General features: G+C 55.6%; 1 protein-coding gene across 6 annotated transcripts in view; it reads left to right on the top strand.

Annotated features, from left to right (window-relative positions):
• Positions 1-16,149, top strand: part of PDE4B (phosphodiesterase 4B) — a 176,094-nt gene that overhangs the window by 142,569 nt on the left and 17,376 nt on the right. For 4 of the 6 annotated variants that reach the window (XM_063166284.1, XM_063166285.1, XM_063166287.1 and 1 more), the window contains one exon: positions 6,309-6,421. In XM_063166284.1, the coding sequence (XP_063022354.1) occupies positions 6,309-6,421 (113 nt within the window). Of the gene's footprint in view, positions 1-4,420; positions 4,579-6,308; positions 6,422-8,755; positions 8,942-16,149 lie in introns of those variants that run through there. The other 2 variants (XM_063166288.1, XM_063166290.1) reach the window with 2 other exon arrangements.

Genomic DNA, 16,149 nt, shown 5'->3' on the forward strand with positions numbered 1-16,149 from the left:
GCAGGGGCTGCAGAATCCCTGAGGAGCCGGGCAGGAGCTGCAGAATCCCCGAGGGAGCCGGGCAGGGGCTGCAGAATCCCTGAGGAGCTGGGCAGGGGCTGCAGAATCCCTGAGGGAGCTGGAAGGGGCTGCAGAATCCCTGAGGAGCTGGGCAGGGGCTGCAGAATCCCTGAGGGAGCTGGAAGGGGCTGCAGAATCCCTGAGGAGCTGGGCAGGGGCTGCAGAATCCCTGAGGAGCCGGGCAGGGGCTGCAGAATCCCTGAGGAGCCGGGCAGGGGCTGCAGAATCCCTGAGGAGCTGGGCAGGGGCTGCAGAATCCCTGAGGAGCCGGGCAGGGGCTGCAGAATCCCTGAGGAGCCGGGCAGGGGCTGCAGAATCCCTGAGGAGCCGGGCAGGGGCTGCAGAATCCCTGAGGAGCCGGGCAGGGGCTGCAGAATCCCTGAGGAGCTGGGCAGGGGCTGCAGAATCCCTGAGGAGCTGGGCAGGGGCTGCAGAATCCCTGAGGAGCTGGGCAGGGGCTGCAGAATCCCTGAGGAGCTGGGCAGGGGCTGCAGAATCCCTGAGGAGCTGGGCAGGGGCTGCAGAATCCCTGAGGGGCTGGGCAGGGGCTCAGCCTGGAGCAAAGGAGGCTCAGGGGCCCTTGTGGCTCTGCACAGCTCCTGACAGGAGGGGTTTGGGATCTGCTCCAGGGATCAGGGACAGGAGCAGAGGGAACGGCCCCAGGCTGGGCATGGGGAGGTTTAGATTGAATATTTGGGAATATTCCTTCCTGGAAAGGGTTCCCCAGCCCTGGCAGAGCTGCCTAGGACGTCCCATCCCTGGAGGGATTTAAAATTCCTGTGGATGTGGCACCTGGGGATGTGGGTCAGTGATGGCCTTAGCAGTGCTGGGAATAGTTGGATTGGATAGTCTGAGAAGGATTTTCCAACCTAAACAATTGTGTGAGAAAAAGAGAGCACAGAAATGTCAGTAAGTGGGAAAAAGCCTCTAAAAAGGGGCTGCTAAGTCACCTCTGCAGGGAGAGATTCCGTGTGCTCCATCACCTTGCAGAGCTGGCAAAGGAACAGATGGCAAAACCTACCAAAAATGCAGTTTTTGCAGAATCCTGGCACTGCAGAGGTGCTGCATTTCAGAACGTTGGAGCATTCCCAGTGCCAGCAGAGAAGCACGAGGCGAGGGCTGCCTCTGTCCTCACGGGGACTGGCAGCTGCTCAGCTCTGGTGAGGAAATGTCACCTCAGTTCTGCTGGAGTGCCACCAGCCCCAGCCCTCCTGCGCAAACACCGGGCAGGACTCAAAAACTGAAACTCCTGTTGTTGTTCCTCACTTCCCTGTTCTGTGTCAGCAGTGAGTTCAGCCCAGCAAACATGACCAAAGCTCCGCTGTCATTTACGGGTCTGGCTTATGCAACCCCCAAATATAAACTGAAATGTGAGATGGTTGAAGATGCGTCCTGAAGTGTTCCAGGAGCCCCATCCCGAAATGGCAGCAGTGTTTCCAAAGTGCCCATGTGCCTCAGCTGTACCAGGAAGGTGATGGAAGTCAGCCACTGCCCGGGCCTTGGGACGGTTTCTGGCTCTGCTGATGTCAGTGGGACGCTCACGTTGGGTTCAGGGAAAGAACAACTCATGGAGCATCTAAACTTGTGTTTACTGTTTGTGGGAGTCGCTGTAGCAACAGCAGATGCCACTCGGGGAGAGGATCCCAGGGCACTTCATCCCCGTCCTCTGCTCTGGAGCCAGGCTGGGAGAGCTGGGGGTGGCCAGCCTGGGCTGGAGAAGGCTCCTGAGAGCCCCTGGCAGGGCCTGAAGGGGCTCCGAGAGAGCTGAGAGGGACTGGGAACAGGGCATGGAGGGACAGGACACAGGGAATGGCTCCCACTGCCAGAGAATGGAATTAGATGGGATATTGGGAAGGAATTGTCCCACGTGAGGCCCTGGAATGGATTTCACCCAGAAGCTGTGGCTGCCCATGGATCCTTGGAAGTCTCCCAGGCCAGGTTGGACAGGGTTGGAGCACTCTGTGACAGTGGAAGGTGTCCCTGCCCGTGGGTGGAACTGGATGGGATTTAAGTTCCCACCCAACCCAAACCATTCTCTGGTATCCATGAACATTAAATATGAGGAAAGCCAGAAAATATTTGTTATTTTAAGATCATTCCCACACAAAGTTTTTAGATTGGTAGAAGAGCAACTCCTAATGGATTCTATATCTGGCTGTTATTCCGGGGTAGCTGTGCATCTTAAAATATTTCACGGGGGACTTGGAGGGTATATTTTAATTTCACATGCTGGTTCTAAAAGCAAATTTAGCCTTAGGAGTAGGACTGTAGCCCCTGCTTTCACAATTTATTGGTAAATATCCCCAAGTTCATCAGAGGGAGCTCGTGCAGCTGCACACAGCCAGGGAGGGTTTGATAAGAGTTGGGGTTTGATAAGAGTTGGGGTTTCCGGGGTGCTGGGCTCAGGCTGCGTCACTCGGTGCCTTCAGGGACAGCTCTGAGTTTCTGAGAAGGGCTGAGCTGGGCCCTCTTCCTGCTGTGGGCCAGGACAGTGACTCTTCTTGACTGGCCCGTGTGATTCTGTGAAATGAGAGGGAATGTGGTGCCTGTGACGTCCCTCCTGCCCCTGCCAAGGCAGCCGGTTCAGAAATGACTGCCCGGTGACCCAGGAGGGCACACACCTGCAGGCATCGGTGCACCAGGCTGCTTTCCTGAGAAAATGAGTGAAAAATAAAAGATTGGGATGAGTCAAAAGCCAAAAACACCAAGAAGAGCTGCACAGGGATGCAGGTGCTGCATCTCGCTGGGTGCCAAGGCCAGAGGGAGCTGTGGGCAGGCTGGCCGGTGTCAGGAAAAATGCAAATTCTGAAAGAAAAACGTGAATGGTACTTTTTAAAATCCATTTCTGCCCTGGAACAGCAGCAGAACTCACAGTTTTCCCCTTGGAGTGATCCTTAGCAAGAGCTGTTTGCTCTCACTTTATTGAGTCTTTGCCATTGAAATGACTGGGGGTATCTTAGGGGGCCGTTTTCAAAATATCCCAATTTAAATCGTGAACCCATTGGGCTCTCTGTGGGTTCAGTGCTAAGGCTTGGCAAGTGACAGTGTTCTGCATGAGTAAACCATGGAGGGATCCCTGCTCTCCCAGGATTCCTCCAGGAAACCTCCCAGGGATGAAGCAGGGAGGCAGAAACCGAGGGAAGGAGGGTCCTGCTAAAAATGCCAGAGAACATTGCAAATGTGTAAAATAGTCACTCTTTATTTAGCTCATCTTCTGAAACCCAAAAATAAATATAAAATACTTACAGCCAAACCCCCTAAACCCTCACGTTTCCTAATTCATCTCGATATCCCTAATATAGTTTTGCTTGTTTTAGTTGTGGGGTTTTTTTTCCTTTTATTACATAAGACTCAGATTACAGAGTAAAGGAATATCCTGAATATCAGCTCTGGGGAATGGGAGTCCTTCAATATCAAGAGCAGATTTCTGTTCTGGGTCCTGCCTTCCCTGATGGCTCTTTCTGAGGTGAAGTTTGGAAGTGAAGTGACAGTGGCAGCGGGTCCTGCAGACCTGGGCAAGGCTGGAAATCCCCCAAAAGGCTAAAATTAGGGTCTGGTGTCAGAGTCCCTGTGAACCTGTTCCTTCTCCTCCTCCAGGAATGCACACATGCCGTGGCTGTGCTTCCTGAGGAGTCTCAGGGCAGGAGAACGCAGGATTTGATTTAAACATGTGAGGTTTAGTTTGGCTGAGATGGGTTTCTTGCTCTTCCTAAACTTATTTTGCCTGTGCTGGTTTTATCAATCCCAACGTTTTCTGCAACAAGTGGTTTGAGTCCTTCTGGGTCAACTAATTTGCAGGAAAAAAAATAGTTAAGAGGGAATGGGAAAAATTCCCTTGATGGAAATGGGAATTTCTCATGGGAGAAAGGAAAATACACTGGGCTTTGTGTGATTGTGGCTATTTTCACCTGCTTTGTGATTAGGCAGGAATGAGAGAACTTTGAATGTTTGGAGCTCTGCAGGCACAGAAAAAACCCCATTGACTTCCAATGCCACTAAGATTGGGATTCACCAAACCTTCCAGAGGTGACTGTGCCAGGTTTATTGCTGAGTTACCTTTGGCAGGGTTTATTTTCTGTTTATTCTCAATCATTTGATGGAAGGTCCCTCTCCAATGCTGCTTTATTGATGTGGTGAGCGACAGAGAGGATCTGTCCTTGGGAAGAGACAGCAGCACGGGGTGCAGCTCCTTCCCTGGGGACCCTGGGACACGAGGGACACAGGGACACGAGGCAGGGAGGGCAGGGGGACAGGGCTGGGGCTCTGGCTCAGCTCCTGAGTGTGTCTGAGCAATCCTGCCCTGTGATGTCACTGGTACCTGCCCGTAGGAACGCTGAATCCATCAGCCCTGACAGATTTATGGGATGAGCATATGTTACCGGGATTATGAGAAGCAGTTACATTCATGGGGAGATTTTATGATTCACTGTATCCGCTTGTGGAAACCTCAACTTTTACCCCAGAGCTGCTGGGGAGTGTGCTGCTGGCAGGGCTGGGAGAGCTCGGGGAGCAGGGACGGTGGGTTTGGGGTGCAGGGTGTGCTGGGGAGCAGGGGGCTGATGGGGACAAAGCCAGCAGAGCTGGGGAGCCAGGAGGGCCAGGAGTGGGGAGTGGGATTGGGAGTGGGGAGTGGGATTGGGAGTGGGGAATGGGATTGGGAGTGGGGAATGGGACCTGGAGTGGGGAATGGGATCAGGAGTGGGGAATGGGATTGGGAGTGGGGAATGGGATCTGGAGTGGGGAATGGGACCTGGAGTGGGGAATGGGATCAGGAGTGGGGAATGGGATTGGGAGTGGGGAATGGGATCTGGAGTGGGGAATGGGACCTGGAGTGGGGAATGGGATCAGGAGTGGGGAGTGGGATCAGGAGTGGGGAATGGGACCTGGAGTGGGGAATGAGACCAGGAGTGGGGAATGGGATTGGGAGTGGGGAATGGGATCTGGAGTGGGGAATGGGATCAGGAGTGGGGAATGGGATCAGGAGTGGGGAGTGGGATCAGGAATGGGGAATGGGATCTGGAGTGGGGAGTGGGACCAGGCAGGGCTGGGGAGCAGAGCTGGTGGGTAGTGAGACTTGGTGAGGTTTAGGAGCAGGGCTGGAGAGGTTGGGGAGCAGAACTGCTGGGGAGCAGAAGCAGGCAGGGGTGGGGAGCAGGGATGTTGGGAGCAGAACTCCTGGAGAGCAGGACTGATGGGGATCAGGCTGATGGGGAGCAGAACTCTTGGAGAGCAGGGCTGATGGGGAGCAGGCTGCTGGGGAGGAGAGCTCTCGGGGTTCAGGCTGTTGGGGTTCAGGGCTGTTGGGGAGGAGAGCTCTCGGGGTTCAGGCTGTTGGGGTTCAGGGCTGCTGGGGAGGAGAGCTCTCGGGGTTCAGGGCTGATGGGGTTCAGGGCTGTTGGGGAGGAGAGCTCTCGAGGTTCAGGGCTGTCAGGGAGCAGGCTGTCGGGGAGGAGAGCTCTCAGGGTTCAGGGCTGATGGGGTTCAGGGCTGTTGGGGTTTAGGACTGATGGGGTTCAGGCTGTTGGGGTTCAGGGCTGTTGGGGAGGAGAGCTCTCGGGTTCAGCGCTGTTGGGGATCAGGCTGTTGGGGAGGAGAGCTCTCGGGTTCAGCGCTCTCGGGGTTCAGGGCTGTTGGGGAGGAGAGCTCTCGGGTTCAGCGCTCTCGGGGTTCAGGGCTGTCGGGGAGGAGAGCTCTCGGGTTCAGCGCTGCCGGGGAGCAGGCTGTCGGGGAGGAGAGCTCTCAGGGTTCAGGGCTGATGGGGTTCAGGCTGTTGGGGTTCAGGGCTGTTGGGGAGGAGAGCTCTCGGGTTCAGCGCTCTCGGGGTTCAGGGCTGTCGGGGAGGAGAGCTCTCGGGTTCAGCGCTGCCGGGGAGCAGGCTGTGGGTGCAGCGGGGAGCGGGGCTGGCTCAGCAGCAGGAGCAGCGTCCCGCGGCCGGCGGGGGAGGCCGATCCCCATCCCCGCAGCAGCCGGCGCGGTGACGCTCCCGAGCCGCGGCGCTGCCCTGCCGTGCCCTGCCCTGCCCGGGGGGCGCTCGGTTCCCCCAGCGGCGGGGGCCGGGCCGGGGCGGGCCGGGCCGGGGCGGCGGCGGGCGGGGACTCGCTGGCGGCGGCCGGGGCAGCGCAGCGGCGGCCGCGTGATGAGGGAGCGGAGCGGCACCTCCGGCAGCGCTGGCGGCGGCTCGGGCGGCCCCGCCATGGACAGGCGGCCGCAGCGCCAGCCCGACTACATGTCCGTGTGCCTCTTCGCAGAGGAGCCCTACCAGAAGCTGGCCATGGAGACGCTGGAGGAGCTCGACTGGTGCCTGGATCAGCTGGAGACCATCCAAACCTACCGCTCCGTCAGCGAGATGGCATCCAACAAGGTGAGCCCACGTGCGGCACCGGGATGCGGGACGGGGGTGCGGAGAGGCGCGGGGCTCTGAGCCTGATCCCGGCCCGTCCTCGCGTCTGTCCAGGACAGCAGCTCCGAGTTAGTTGCGGTGAAGGGACTGCACGTTTCCCCGCGGAGACGCGTGCAGGGAGAACTCGCGGCGGGTGGCGTGGGGAGCGATCCGGGATTGATCGGGGAGAGCGATCAGGGATGGATCCGGGATGGATCGGGGAGAGCGATCAGGGATGGATCTGGGATGGATCTGGGAGAGCGATCCGGGATGGATCCGGGATGGATCTGGGAGAGCGATCCGGGATGGATCCGGGATGGATCAGGGAGAGCGATCCGGGATGGATCGGGGAGAGCGATCCGGGATGGATCCGGGATGGATCGGGGAGAGCGATCCGGGATAGTCTTTGAGGGGCGCGATCCGGGGTACCGTGGAGAGCCCTATGGCTGCCGCAGGCTCATTTCCGAAAATTAAAGAGGTTTCAATTAGCGCCGGTCCCTTGGAGCCGATATGAGCAGGAACACTCTGCAAACGCCCGCATTTAGCAAATCACCACGCCAGAAGTCAATTAACTTCATTGCTTAATAATAATAACGGCGAACTGTAAACATTGTGGGTCCGGTATTTTACGGCTGTTTTGGCTTTCGGTGACGTTTTAATTTGATTTTAATGCGCTGGGCTGGCACCGCTTGGCAGCACACGGTGAGGGTGGGCAGGCAGGGATGGTGACAGGGATCAGCTGCGGGGCTGCTGCTCCGCTGAGCTTTCCTGGGAGCCAGAGGGGAATTGAGAGAGAATAAAGTGCTGAAGAAAAGCAAGAAAAGTCCGTGGTGTTTAAATTCAGGGGAGCAGGGGGAGAGCAGAGTGGCTGGAGTATCCTGAGAGGCAGCAGAGGGCAAAGCGCGAGTTCTGAGCAACTTGTGGGAGTTGGTGCTGCAGCCCTCCTGAGCCCAGCCTGCTCCAGCATCTCCCGGAGCCGGGCACGGAGCCGGGCACAGCCCCGGGCACAGCACCGGGCACAGCCCCGGGCACAGCCACGGGCACAGCCACGGGCACAGCCCCGGGCACAGCCTGGCAGCTCCCGGCCCGCGCCTGCCCCTTCCAGCGCTCCCAGACCGCTTCCAGCCCCGCCGTGCCCGCTGGAATTGTCACACTCACAAATTCCCAACCCAGCGCCCGTCGCATCCTCGGCATTGCCCAGTTGCGATGGTTTTAAACCCAATTCTGCACCACCCTGATGTCTTTGGTTTGGGGTTTTTTTTTTTTCCTTATTGGAAATGACTGCAACCAGAAACTGAATTTATGGGAAAAAGTTGAGCAAAGAAATCCAGTGTTGTTTCAGCTTCCTCTTCTGGTAGTGATTACCACGATGTGCAAGGGCAAAGGAAGCAGTAAAAGTTTTACAGTCCGAGCTTCCAAGAAAGAAATATCATTTTATTCGTTTGAGTTTGTGTTGAGGGAACCCTGGATGAAAGTTGAGGAGGGTTCAGGCTGCACCTCCAGTGTGAACACAGCGCCCTTCAATTTGAGGTTACTTTTTTTTTTCTTCTTTTTTGCTGACAGACAAATCTGGCCTCGTGAAGGTGAAACTAAATTGCTTTTGTAGCACATTAAAGTTGCGATTACTCGGGGTGCAGATGGCTTGCAGCTGGCTCGAGAAAAACTTCCTGAAACTTTGTTCTTTCATAACCCGTTTCTGAAATGTCTGCGCTTTTTTGGTCAACTTCCAGTTTCACAGTTTTCAGCTGTGAAAGAGAAGCATAAAATGGCCTCACACCTCGCCTGCCTTAGCTGCGGAGCTGTAAACATTGTCACAAATCACGGTTCGGGTTGGAAGGTTTGGTTTCAGTGCCTGGCAGTTCGGGGGATTTGCGGCTCTTTGGGGGGTTGGTCGCGGACAAGGTGCGGGCTCTGGCGGCGCTGGGTCTCTCCTGCACCTCCGGGGCCGAGGAGGCTCCGCCGCCCTGCCCCGCTCCGAGCATCCCGTCCCGTGCTCCGAGCATCTCCGTTTGTCGCCGGCCAGCAGCAGAGCCGGCAGATGTTTTGAAAACAGGATGCTCGGGCTGCGCGTTATTAAAGAAAAAACGGAAAGAGAAACAGTCTAGATAGGAAGAAAGCAAATCGGCTCGGCATGCTCCCAAGCGCAGCAGCAGAATAAACACTGACCTATCTTCCTGACCTCCGCTCTCGCCGGTTCCTGGCCCCGCGCCACCCCAGCCAAACTACGTCATTTGAGCCCGATAGTAGGCATGGCACAGCTGTTGCAAGTGTGACTCGAATTTCCTGTCTCCTTCCTGACAGACGTAGTTTAGAAAGTCCAGAGTTGCAACAACAGCGCCGAGAGGGGCAGAGAGGGAGGCTCTCGGCATCCGTGCGCGCCGGGGGATTCTCGGGAGCGCTGCGGCAAAAATAAAATAGAGGAGGCAGCGGAGGGGGCAGAGCCATGCGGGACGGCAGCCGCGCGTTGAGCTGATGGGGTTCGGAAGGCAGCGCTCCAAACATGTGCGTATTGCTCGTTCAGCGGGGGCCACCGGCGGCAAGGAGCGGCTGAGCCTGGGGGCTGCGCGGGGAGCGGGGAGCCCGCAGTGCCACCCGCAGGGACCCCGCGGAAAGCTGGCACGGAGCGAGGGAGGGAGGGAACGCTGCTCCCTCTGAGGCTGGCACCCAGGCACTTCCAGCGCAGGGCAGCCCGGATCTCTGCAGAACTGACCGTGCACAGCGCTCTTGTCTTTCTAGTTTAGAGGGGGAAAAAATAATAACCTGCAAAAAATACCTGTTTGCAGCAGCCACGAAGGGTGTTTGTTTTCCTAACACTGAATTTCCTAACATTCCTAACATATAGGGCCCTGCAGCTTTGCGCTGACACAAAATAACCTGGAAGGAGCTCTGCAGGCACTCAGTGCTGCTTGAGAGACCCAGCCACCCTTATTTACATTATTCCTACACATATACTCAATTTTTCCTGCATTTATCACCACATCCAGCTTCCAGCTCAGGCAGCTGCTGTGTCAGAAGGGTTTGTGAGTCAGTGATGATAAAAAAGGGGCTTTTTTCTGTCCTGGCATTAGGCAGCTGTCCTTAGCCTCACTGTGCTGCAGATGGGACCTGCTCTAGTCCCTAATTTGGGATCTGGGGCAGGATGTGCTCAGTGCATCCCCTGGATCATCAGAAGGAGCGGGTCTTTTTCCCAGCTGAAATGCTGGCCTTGCCAGCTCCAGGTTTTTATGGGGCCATCACATCATGAAATGGAGGGATGGGGAGCATGGATTGTTCCTGCAGAGCTGCCTGCCCATGCAGCCCAAACAGAGATACCTGCATGGACCTGAGCTGCACCTCTGCCTCTCCTTAAATCAGACCTTAATTCAGAGCTTTCTGCAGTCCATGGAGTCCAGAGAACAGAATTCTGCTCTCTGGGGATATTCTAAGTTTGAATAGGCAGAGCGTGAGTGGTGTCCTCTCATGACTTTGCAGACCCCCTTCCCTCGTCCCAAACTGTTTCTTGGAGGACTCTTCCTTGCAAATCCTTAAACTCTCTTACTGCAGCTCTTAAGGATGTTTCTGTTATTCCCAAGTGCTGGATCACTCCGGCCTTGTCCAGCCAGCGGCCCGGGACAGCAGCACAACTGCTCCGCGTGTTCCTCTCTCGCTTGCGAGCCGCAAGATAAACAACGCAGCCCATCTGGTTTTGCTGGGATTTCAAAGGGCATTTCGGGCAGAAAAGCGGAGCGAGGCCGCCCCTCGCTTTCGGGAGAGGGTGGCTCAATAAACATCTGGCCACGAAGGTGAAGTGCCGGTGCCAGCGGTGGATGTGCCGGGCCGCACAGCGTCCCCAGCCCCGCAGCCCCGGCCCCGTCCCCTTGCTACGTGATGTTTCCCTTAAGCGGTGCCGGGCTGTTTAGTCTTGCCCTGGCTTTGCGCTGCGACTTCCTTTGTTTAATCGCCGCACAAAGAGAGGTTTGTTCGCTGCGGCAGCCGGCGGAACAAAGACGCTTCCAGGTCTGCTGTTTTTGCGCGGCGGGATGAGTCACTGAGCCCCGCGCCGTGCCGGCATTCCCGGGATCCGGAGCGCCGGGAGCCGGGCCGGGCCGGCGGGGCCGCGCCGGGCGCGCTCCCGCTGCGCGCTCCCGCTGCGCGCTCCCGCAGCGCCCCGCGCTCCCCGCGCCGCTTTGACGTCGCTCTTTAACCCTTCCGTGGCCGGGCAGCCGCGCTGCCGAGCAGGACCCGCGCCGGCGGCATGCTGCAGGAGGTAGGAGCTGTGTCTGGGTGATTTTGGGGTGTCCCCCCGTCTGAGGGTGATCTTGTCCCTGTTGGGATGTCCTTGCGCTAAAGGACGGGGCACCGCGTTCCTCCGGCGCTGCGGGAGCGGGGCTTGAACACCGGCGCTCGGAGGGGTGAGCGGGAGCTGCCAGGAAAGCTGCTGGAGCAGGAGGGAACAGCGCTGGGTGCTGGCCTGACCCACGCTGGGATCCCCAGGGATTTGGGGAGCTGGGTCCCACTCAGCTCCTGCGTGTCGGTGTCATCACCATCGTAAATGGACTTTGGGGTGGCTGTCTCTGCGTCCTCCCGTGCTTCTTGCCCTCTAAAGTAAATCATTCTGGGGGTGTCAGATATGCCCCAAAAGCAGGGTGGAATATCGGGGCCATACATAATTCATAATGTGATATTTCGTCATTGCCAGCCCTCTGGGGTGTCTGTCCCGATATCTTGGTTAAACTGCTTCAGATATTTTAGAAATTGAAATATTGGAGGGCTGCAGCATTGGCTGTGGGATGTGTGGGGATTGGGAGACAGTGTCACCCTCTGGGATCCCCTCCTGCAGCAAAGGGATTTTGAGTGCTGGATGCTTTCCCATCTTCTGGGATGTTGTGGAAAATCCCGTCCAAGGGGGATCCCTTGGCCATGGCTGGTGCAGAGATCAAGGCATTGTCAGCAGGATTTTGGCTCAAATCCTCCTCCCCAGGAGCCTTTTGGGGAGCTGTCACCCATCCTCTGAGCCACAACGGTGCCCAGGAGCCTCTGGCGTGTCCTTTACCCAATCCTGGTGTTCCTGGGAAGTGATGAGGTTTTATAAGTTCAGCATTCTCAGACTTTTACGTTATAACACGTCAGGGTGGGGCTTAAATAAATAATAGCTCAAAGGCAGGTTCAAAATGAATCACGAGCTGAGGGCAGCACTGGAGAGTGACTAAATGTGGGGAGCAGGGTCCCTCTGGAGTGGAGGATGCTGGTGTCATCCCAGAGGAGCAGCATCGAGGAGCTGAGGAGGATTGCAGGGCAGTGCTGATCCTCATCCTGGTTTGGAGTGGTTCTGTGGACAGCCTGACTCCAAATTCCTCATTTTCTCCCCATGGGGCTGATCCAAATATTTGCATGAAGTGAAATGAATTGAAAGACGTGGAGTTATCAAAGGCAGGACAAGTTGTGGAGATGGTTTGGGATGGAGATTCACCCTCAGAGCCCTGAGAGGGAGAGATTCCCCCGATTAAAGCCTGGCTTAAAGCAAACAGACCAGAAGTGCCTCACCTTGCTGCTGCTTTAGCACAGCTGGGCCAATGGCAGCAAAAGGATTCTGAGGAGCATTTGCCTATCTCTGTGTGAGAAGGAGTTTTCATTTAAGTTTATCTCCATTAATTAGTGCCTTCTGTATGGGTCTGATGCTTGCATTAGGCTCATTTTCATTTTGGCAGGACCAGCTGCCACATTTCTGGGGGGATGCTGAGCTACACCAACTTCTTCCCTGGATTTTCAGTGCCCTCTTCCCAGGACTCCCTCTTTATCCCATGTTTTCTGAAGAAAACAAACTTCTGTTGATTCAAAGTTGCCAGATTTATTTTTTTTTTCCAACACAGGCATCTTGGAAAAGTCTTCTCAGGGCACAAAGTTATTTGAATTTTCCAAAGCCTGTTCTCCTACTCAGGTAAAACCCCAGCTGGATTTGCCTAAATGATGACTGCAGAGCTTGATTCAGATTTAAATTAAATTTAAATTGCTGCTTCATACGATTAGCAAAATCCCGTGTTTAATTGCATCGCTGTCCTGTTCAATGACAAACGCTCTGCTAGTTGTTACTTTGGGGGTGTTTTCTGTGACTGAGGATGCAATCCAGGCCATCCCACCCAGACTCCCTGGAGCAGGGCAGGCTCTGTGAGCCAGGGAGGCTCTTGGCTTTGTGGCTCTCCTGACGCAGCGCTCGGCTTCCTCTGGCACCCAGGCCCCGCTGTGGTTTGCAGGGGTGTGACTGACACAAGATGTGGGGCTGAGATCTGCGGCTCCTGCAGCGCTCTCGGGGCCACAGATGCTGTCAGGCCTTTCTTTAATCACCTTGGTGGCAGCACACGAGCTGCTGGAGGTCTGTGCTTGGTGCTGCTGCTTCTCAGCCGCTCCCCTTCCTCCTCCCCAGTCTCCCTTTGCTCTCCACACATCCAACGTTCTTCCAGCTGGTAGAGCTCTAAAAGTGACACTGCAGAGCCAGTGTTTGGCCTGTTTCTGCTTTTGTTTACTCACCTCTCCCCAGAGGGAAGAGTAAAAGCAGCGCTGGGGTGAGGAATTGGTGTGGCAATGACCATGCAGCTCTGGGAAAGGTGGGACAGGTCTGGGGAGTCATCCCTGGCCTGGGATGTGCCTTCTGTGCGCTCCTTCCTCCCAGCAGAGCCATTTGTGCTGTAAAATGCACCTTTCAGTGGGGGAGAGAGAGGAAATCCATACAAAACCCAACCAGATGAGCTGTACACTCCAGATGTAGCTGCCAAATGAATTGGGTAGGAGAGATCTGTTCTGGATGTTGGAAAATCATTTTGGATGGAGCAGAAACCCTCCTGAGGTTCCTCCAAAGGATCCCAGAGCTTCAGACTGGGCCAGACCTCCCTGCTGGGGTTCTTCCACCCAAGGAGAGCAGCAGTCTGTCCTTAGTGCCATCACACAGCGAGAAATCACTGACCAAGGCCAGGCTGGGCAGGGCCTGGAGCAGTGGGAAGGTGGAAGGGCTGGAAGGAGATGAGATGGTTTTCCAGGTCCCTTCCAACCCAAACCGGTGGGGGCTTCTCTGGAATCTTAAACTCTGCCAGTCCTGCTATTTCACATCAATCCAGAGGGAAACCCAGCCTGAGCATTTGGGCAGGGGTGTTGGAGACAGGGATCCACAGGCAGTGGTGTTGGAATATTGAGACTGGAATCCAGGGCAGTGGTGTTAGATGCTCCAGGAATGGGATCCATAGATTGGGCAGTGGTGTTGGACACTGCAGGACTGGGATCCATGGATTGGGATCCAGGGCAGTGGTGTTGGACTGTCCAGGACCGGGATCCATGGACTGGGATCCAGGGCAGTGGTGTTGGAATATTGAGACTGGGTTCCACGGATTGGGATCCAGGGCAGTGGTGTTGGGCTCTCCAGGACTGGGATCCATGGATTGGGATCCAGGGCAGTGGTGTTGGATACTCCAGGACTGGGATCCATGGATTGGGATCTGGGGCAGTGGTGTTGGAATATTGAGACTGGGATCCATGGACTGGGATCCAGGGCAGTGGTGTTGGACTCTCCAGGACTGGTATCCATGGACTGGGATCCAGGGCAGTGGTGTTGGACTCTCCAGGACTGGGATCCATGGACTGGGATCCAGGGCAGTGGTGTTGGACTCTCCAGGACCGGGATCCATGGATTGGGCAGTGGTGTTGGACACTGCAGGACTGGGATCCATGGACTGGGATCCAGGGCAGTGGTGTTGGAATATTGATACTGGTATCCATGGATTGGGATCCAGGGCAGTGGTGTTGGACTCTCCAGGACCGGGATCCATGGACTGGGATCCAGGGGCCCCAGGAGCAGGCAGGAGCAGCAGATCCGGCCCCGCAGGGCACTCGGGGATCTCTGCCGGTGCCAGCCCCATCCCACACATGACACACGGGTTTTCAGGGAAGCTCAGCGCCGCTTTCTCCATGACCCGAGCGGGGATTTTCCTGCCTGGGCGCTGAGTAACACCCGGAGCTGTGGGGAATGGAGCAATCCGGGCCGGCTGCAGCGCAGCCAGAGCAGCGCCAGCCCCGGCGCTCTCCCCGGGCAGGCTCCTGCAGGGAGCTTTTCCTTTCCGGCATTCGCAGCAATTTGCATATTTCGAGTCTCATTTGGCTGGAAACGAGCTGGAAATGCCCCAGTGCTGCGAACGCTCGGCTCCAGCTCCCAATTCATCGCTTTTTTAAAGCCCCGTGTTGCGTAAATCCCGTCCCACCCAAGGGAGGTTCTGCCGCTCTCAGAAATGCTAAACTACGGGGGGAAAATCTGAATATTGTTCTGTCTACATCAGATAGATGTGCTCGCTTTCATGAGCAGCCACATGCTGATTTATGGCAACCTGCTATTTATTTATCAACATTTACATTGTGGATTTCTAAATTATTCTAATAACATCAGGCCAACAAGTTGGTCATGATGTTGCTCCTTTAAAGTCTTCCTTTGAACATCTCTATAAATCAAGGCTGCTTTGATGTGAAATTGGAGATTTCATAAGCCTGTGTTTACTTTTGGGTTTCCAAAATCAGCTGAAGGGAAAACAAAAAAAACCCAAAAAACAAACAGTACTTTGTATCTCATTAAAAAGAGTTTCTAGCGCATTAAACGCGATATTGTTTTAGGAAATAAGAACTAGAAAGAGCTGCAAAAGAAATTTGATTTTTTTAATGACTGATAGTTGACTGCAACCATTCCACTTTTCTCCAGGCACTGAAATATGGCTGAAAACTTTCTTTTTGCGTTGTTTAGTGTGAAACAACCTCGTGTTTTTTAGTTTTGTTTTTTTTTTCTTGTTTAAGCATTAAATGCACCTCCCATCATTCTCCATGGAGTACCTAGCAAGGAAAATCGATGGGAATTATGAAGTAACAAGGACAGCTGCAAATCTGTTTGCCACGGTCCTTTCTGTAAGTGATGTAACAGCAGGAAAACACAGATAAGCGGGGTTATGCTGCTCCAAGGCAGGAATTTTAACTCTTGTCTTCCAGACTTTCGAAGAAATGCTCCACAATTCCAAAACCCAGCAGTTTGGTTTGGAGGAATGGGATGTCAGGAAGAAAGGGTTGGGCAAATAACAAATATTCCTTCCGTGGGGTGGCATTAATGCAATTTTTTTTAACCTGGAGCGTCGCGTCGCATGCATCCCGGTCCCAGACAAAAGCCTTGCCCCCTCCCTGTCTGCCCCGATGGCTCGGGTGAGTAATTTCCCTCCTGTGTGTAAATCATTTCCGACGGGGCTCGGCCAGGTGAGGGGCGGCTCTTCAATCCCTGGGATCCCGGGGAAAGAGCCGCTCCACGCAGCCCCACCGAGGCCGGATTGCGGCTCTGGAGCTGCGCTAATTACCCGGCTAATTAATGGGGAGGGTTCCTCGGCGAAAGTCGCGCTGTGCCCACGAGCCCTTTAGTGCTGGGGTGTCTGGGGACGGGAGCCCTGCGTCACAAGGGCGGGTCGGGAGCTGAGTTTGTAAACGCTGGAGATGCGCGGCGAGATTCCTGCATCCCTTCTGCAGAGCTCTCCTGCATCCCAGCCGCTCTTTTATCTGCAAACCGCCCTCAGCTCCTGCCCTGGCTCCGGCTGCGTTTCAGCGGCCGCTTTGCATAAGGACTCCCGGCCCCGGGGAGCCCCAGCTGGGCTAAAGCGACTTCAAAGCGTTTCCATCAGCAGCACATCCCCGCTCCTGGCTTTATTCTCCTCCCTGTGCTGCGC

Source organism: Melospiza melodia, chromosome 11, assembly GCF_035770615.1.
Source record: "Melospiza melodia melodia isolate bMelMel2 chromosome 11, bMelMel2.pri, whole genome shotgun sequence".
NCBI classification, from domain to species: Eukaryota; Metazoa; Chordata; class Aves; order Passeriformes; family Passerellidae; genus Melospiza; species Melospiza melodia.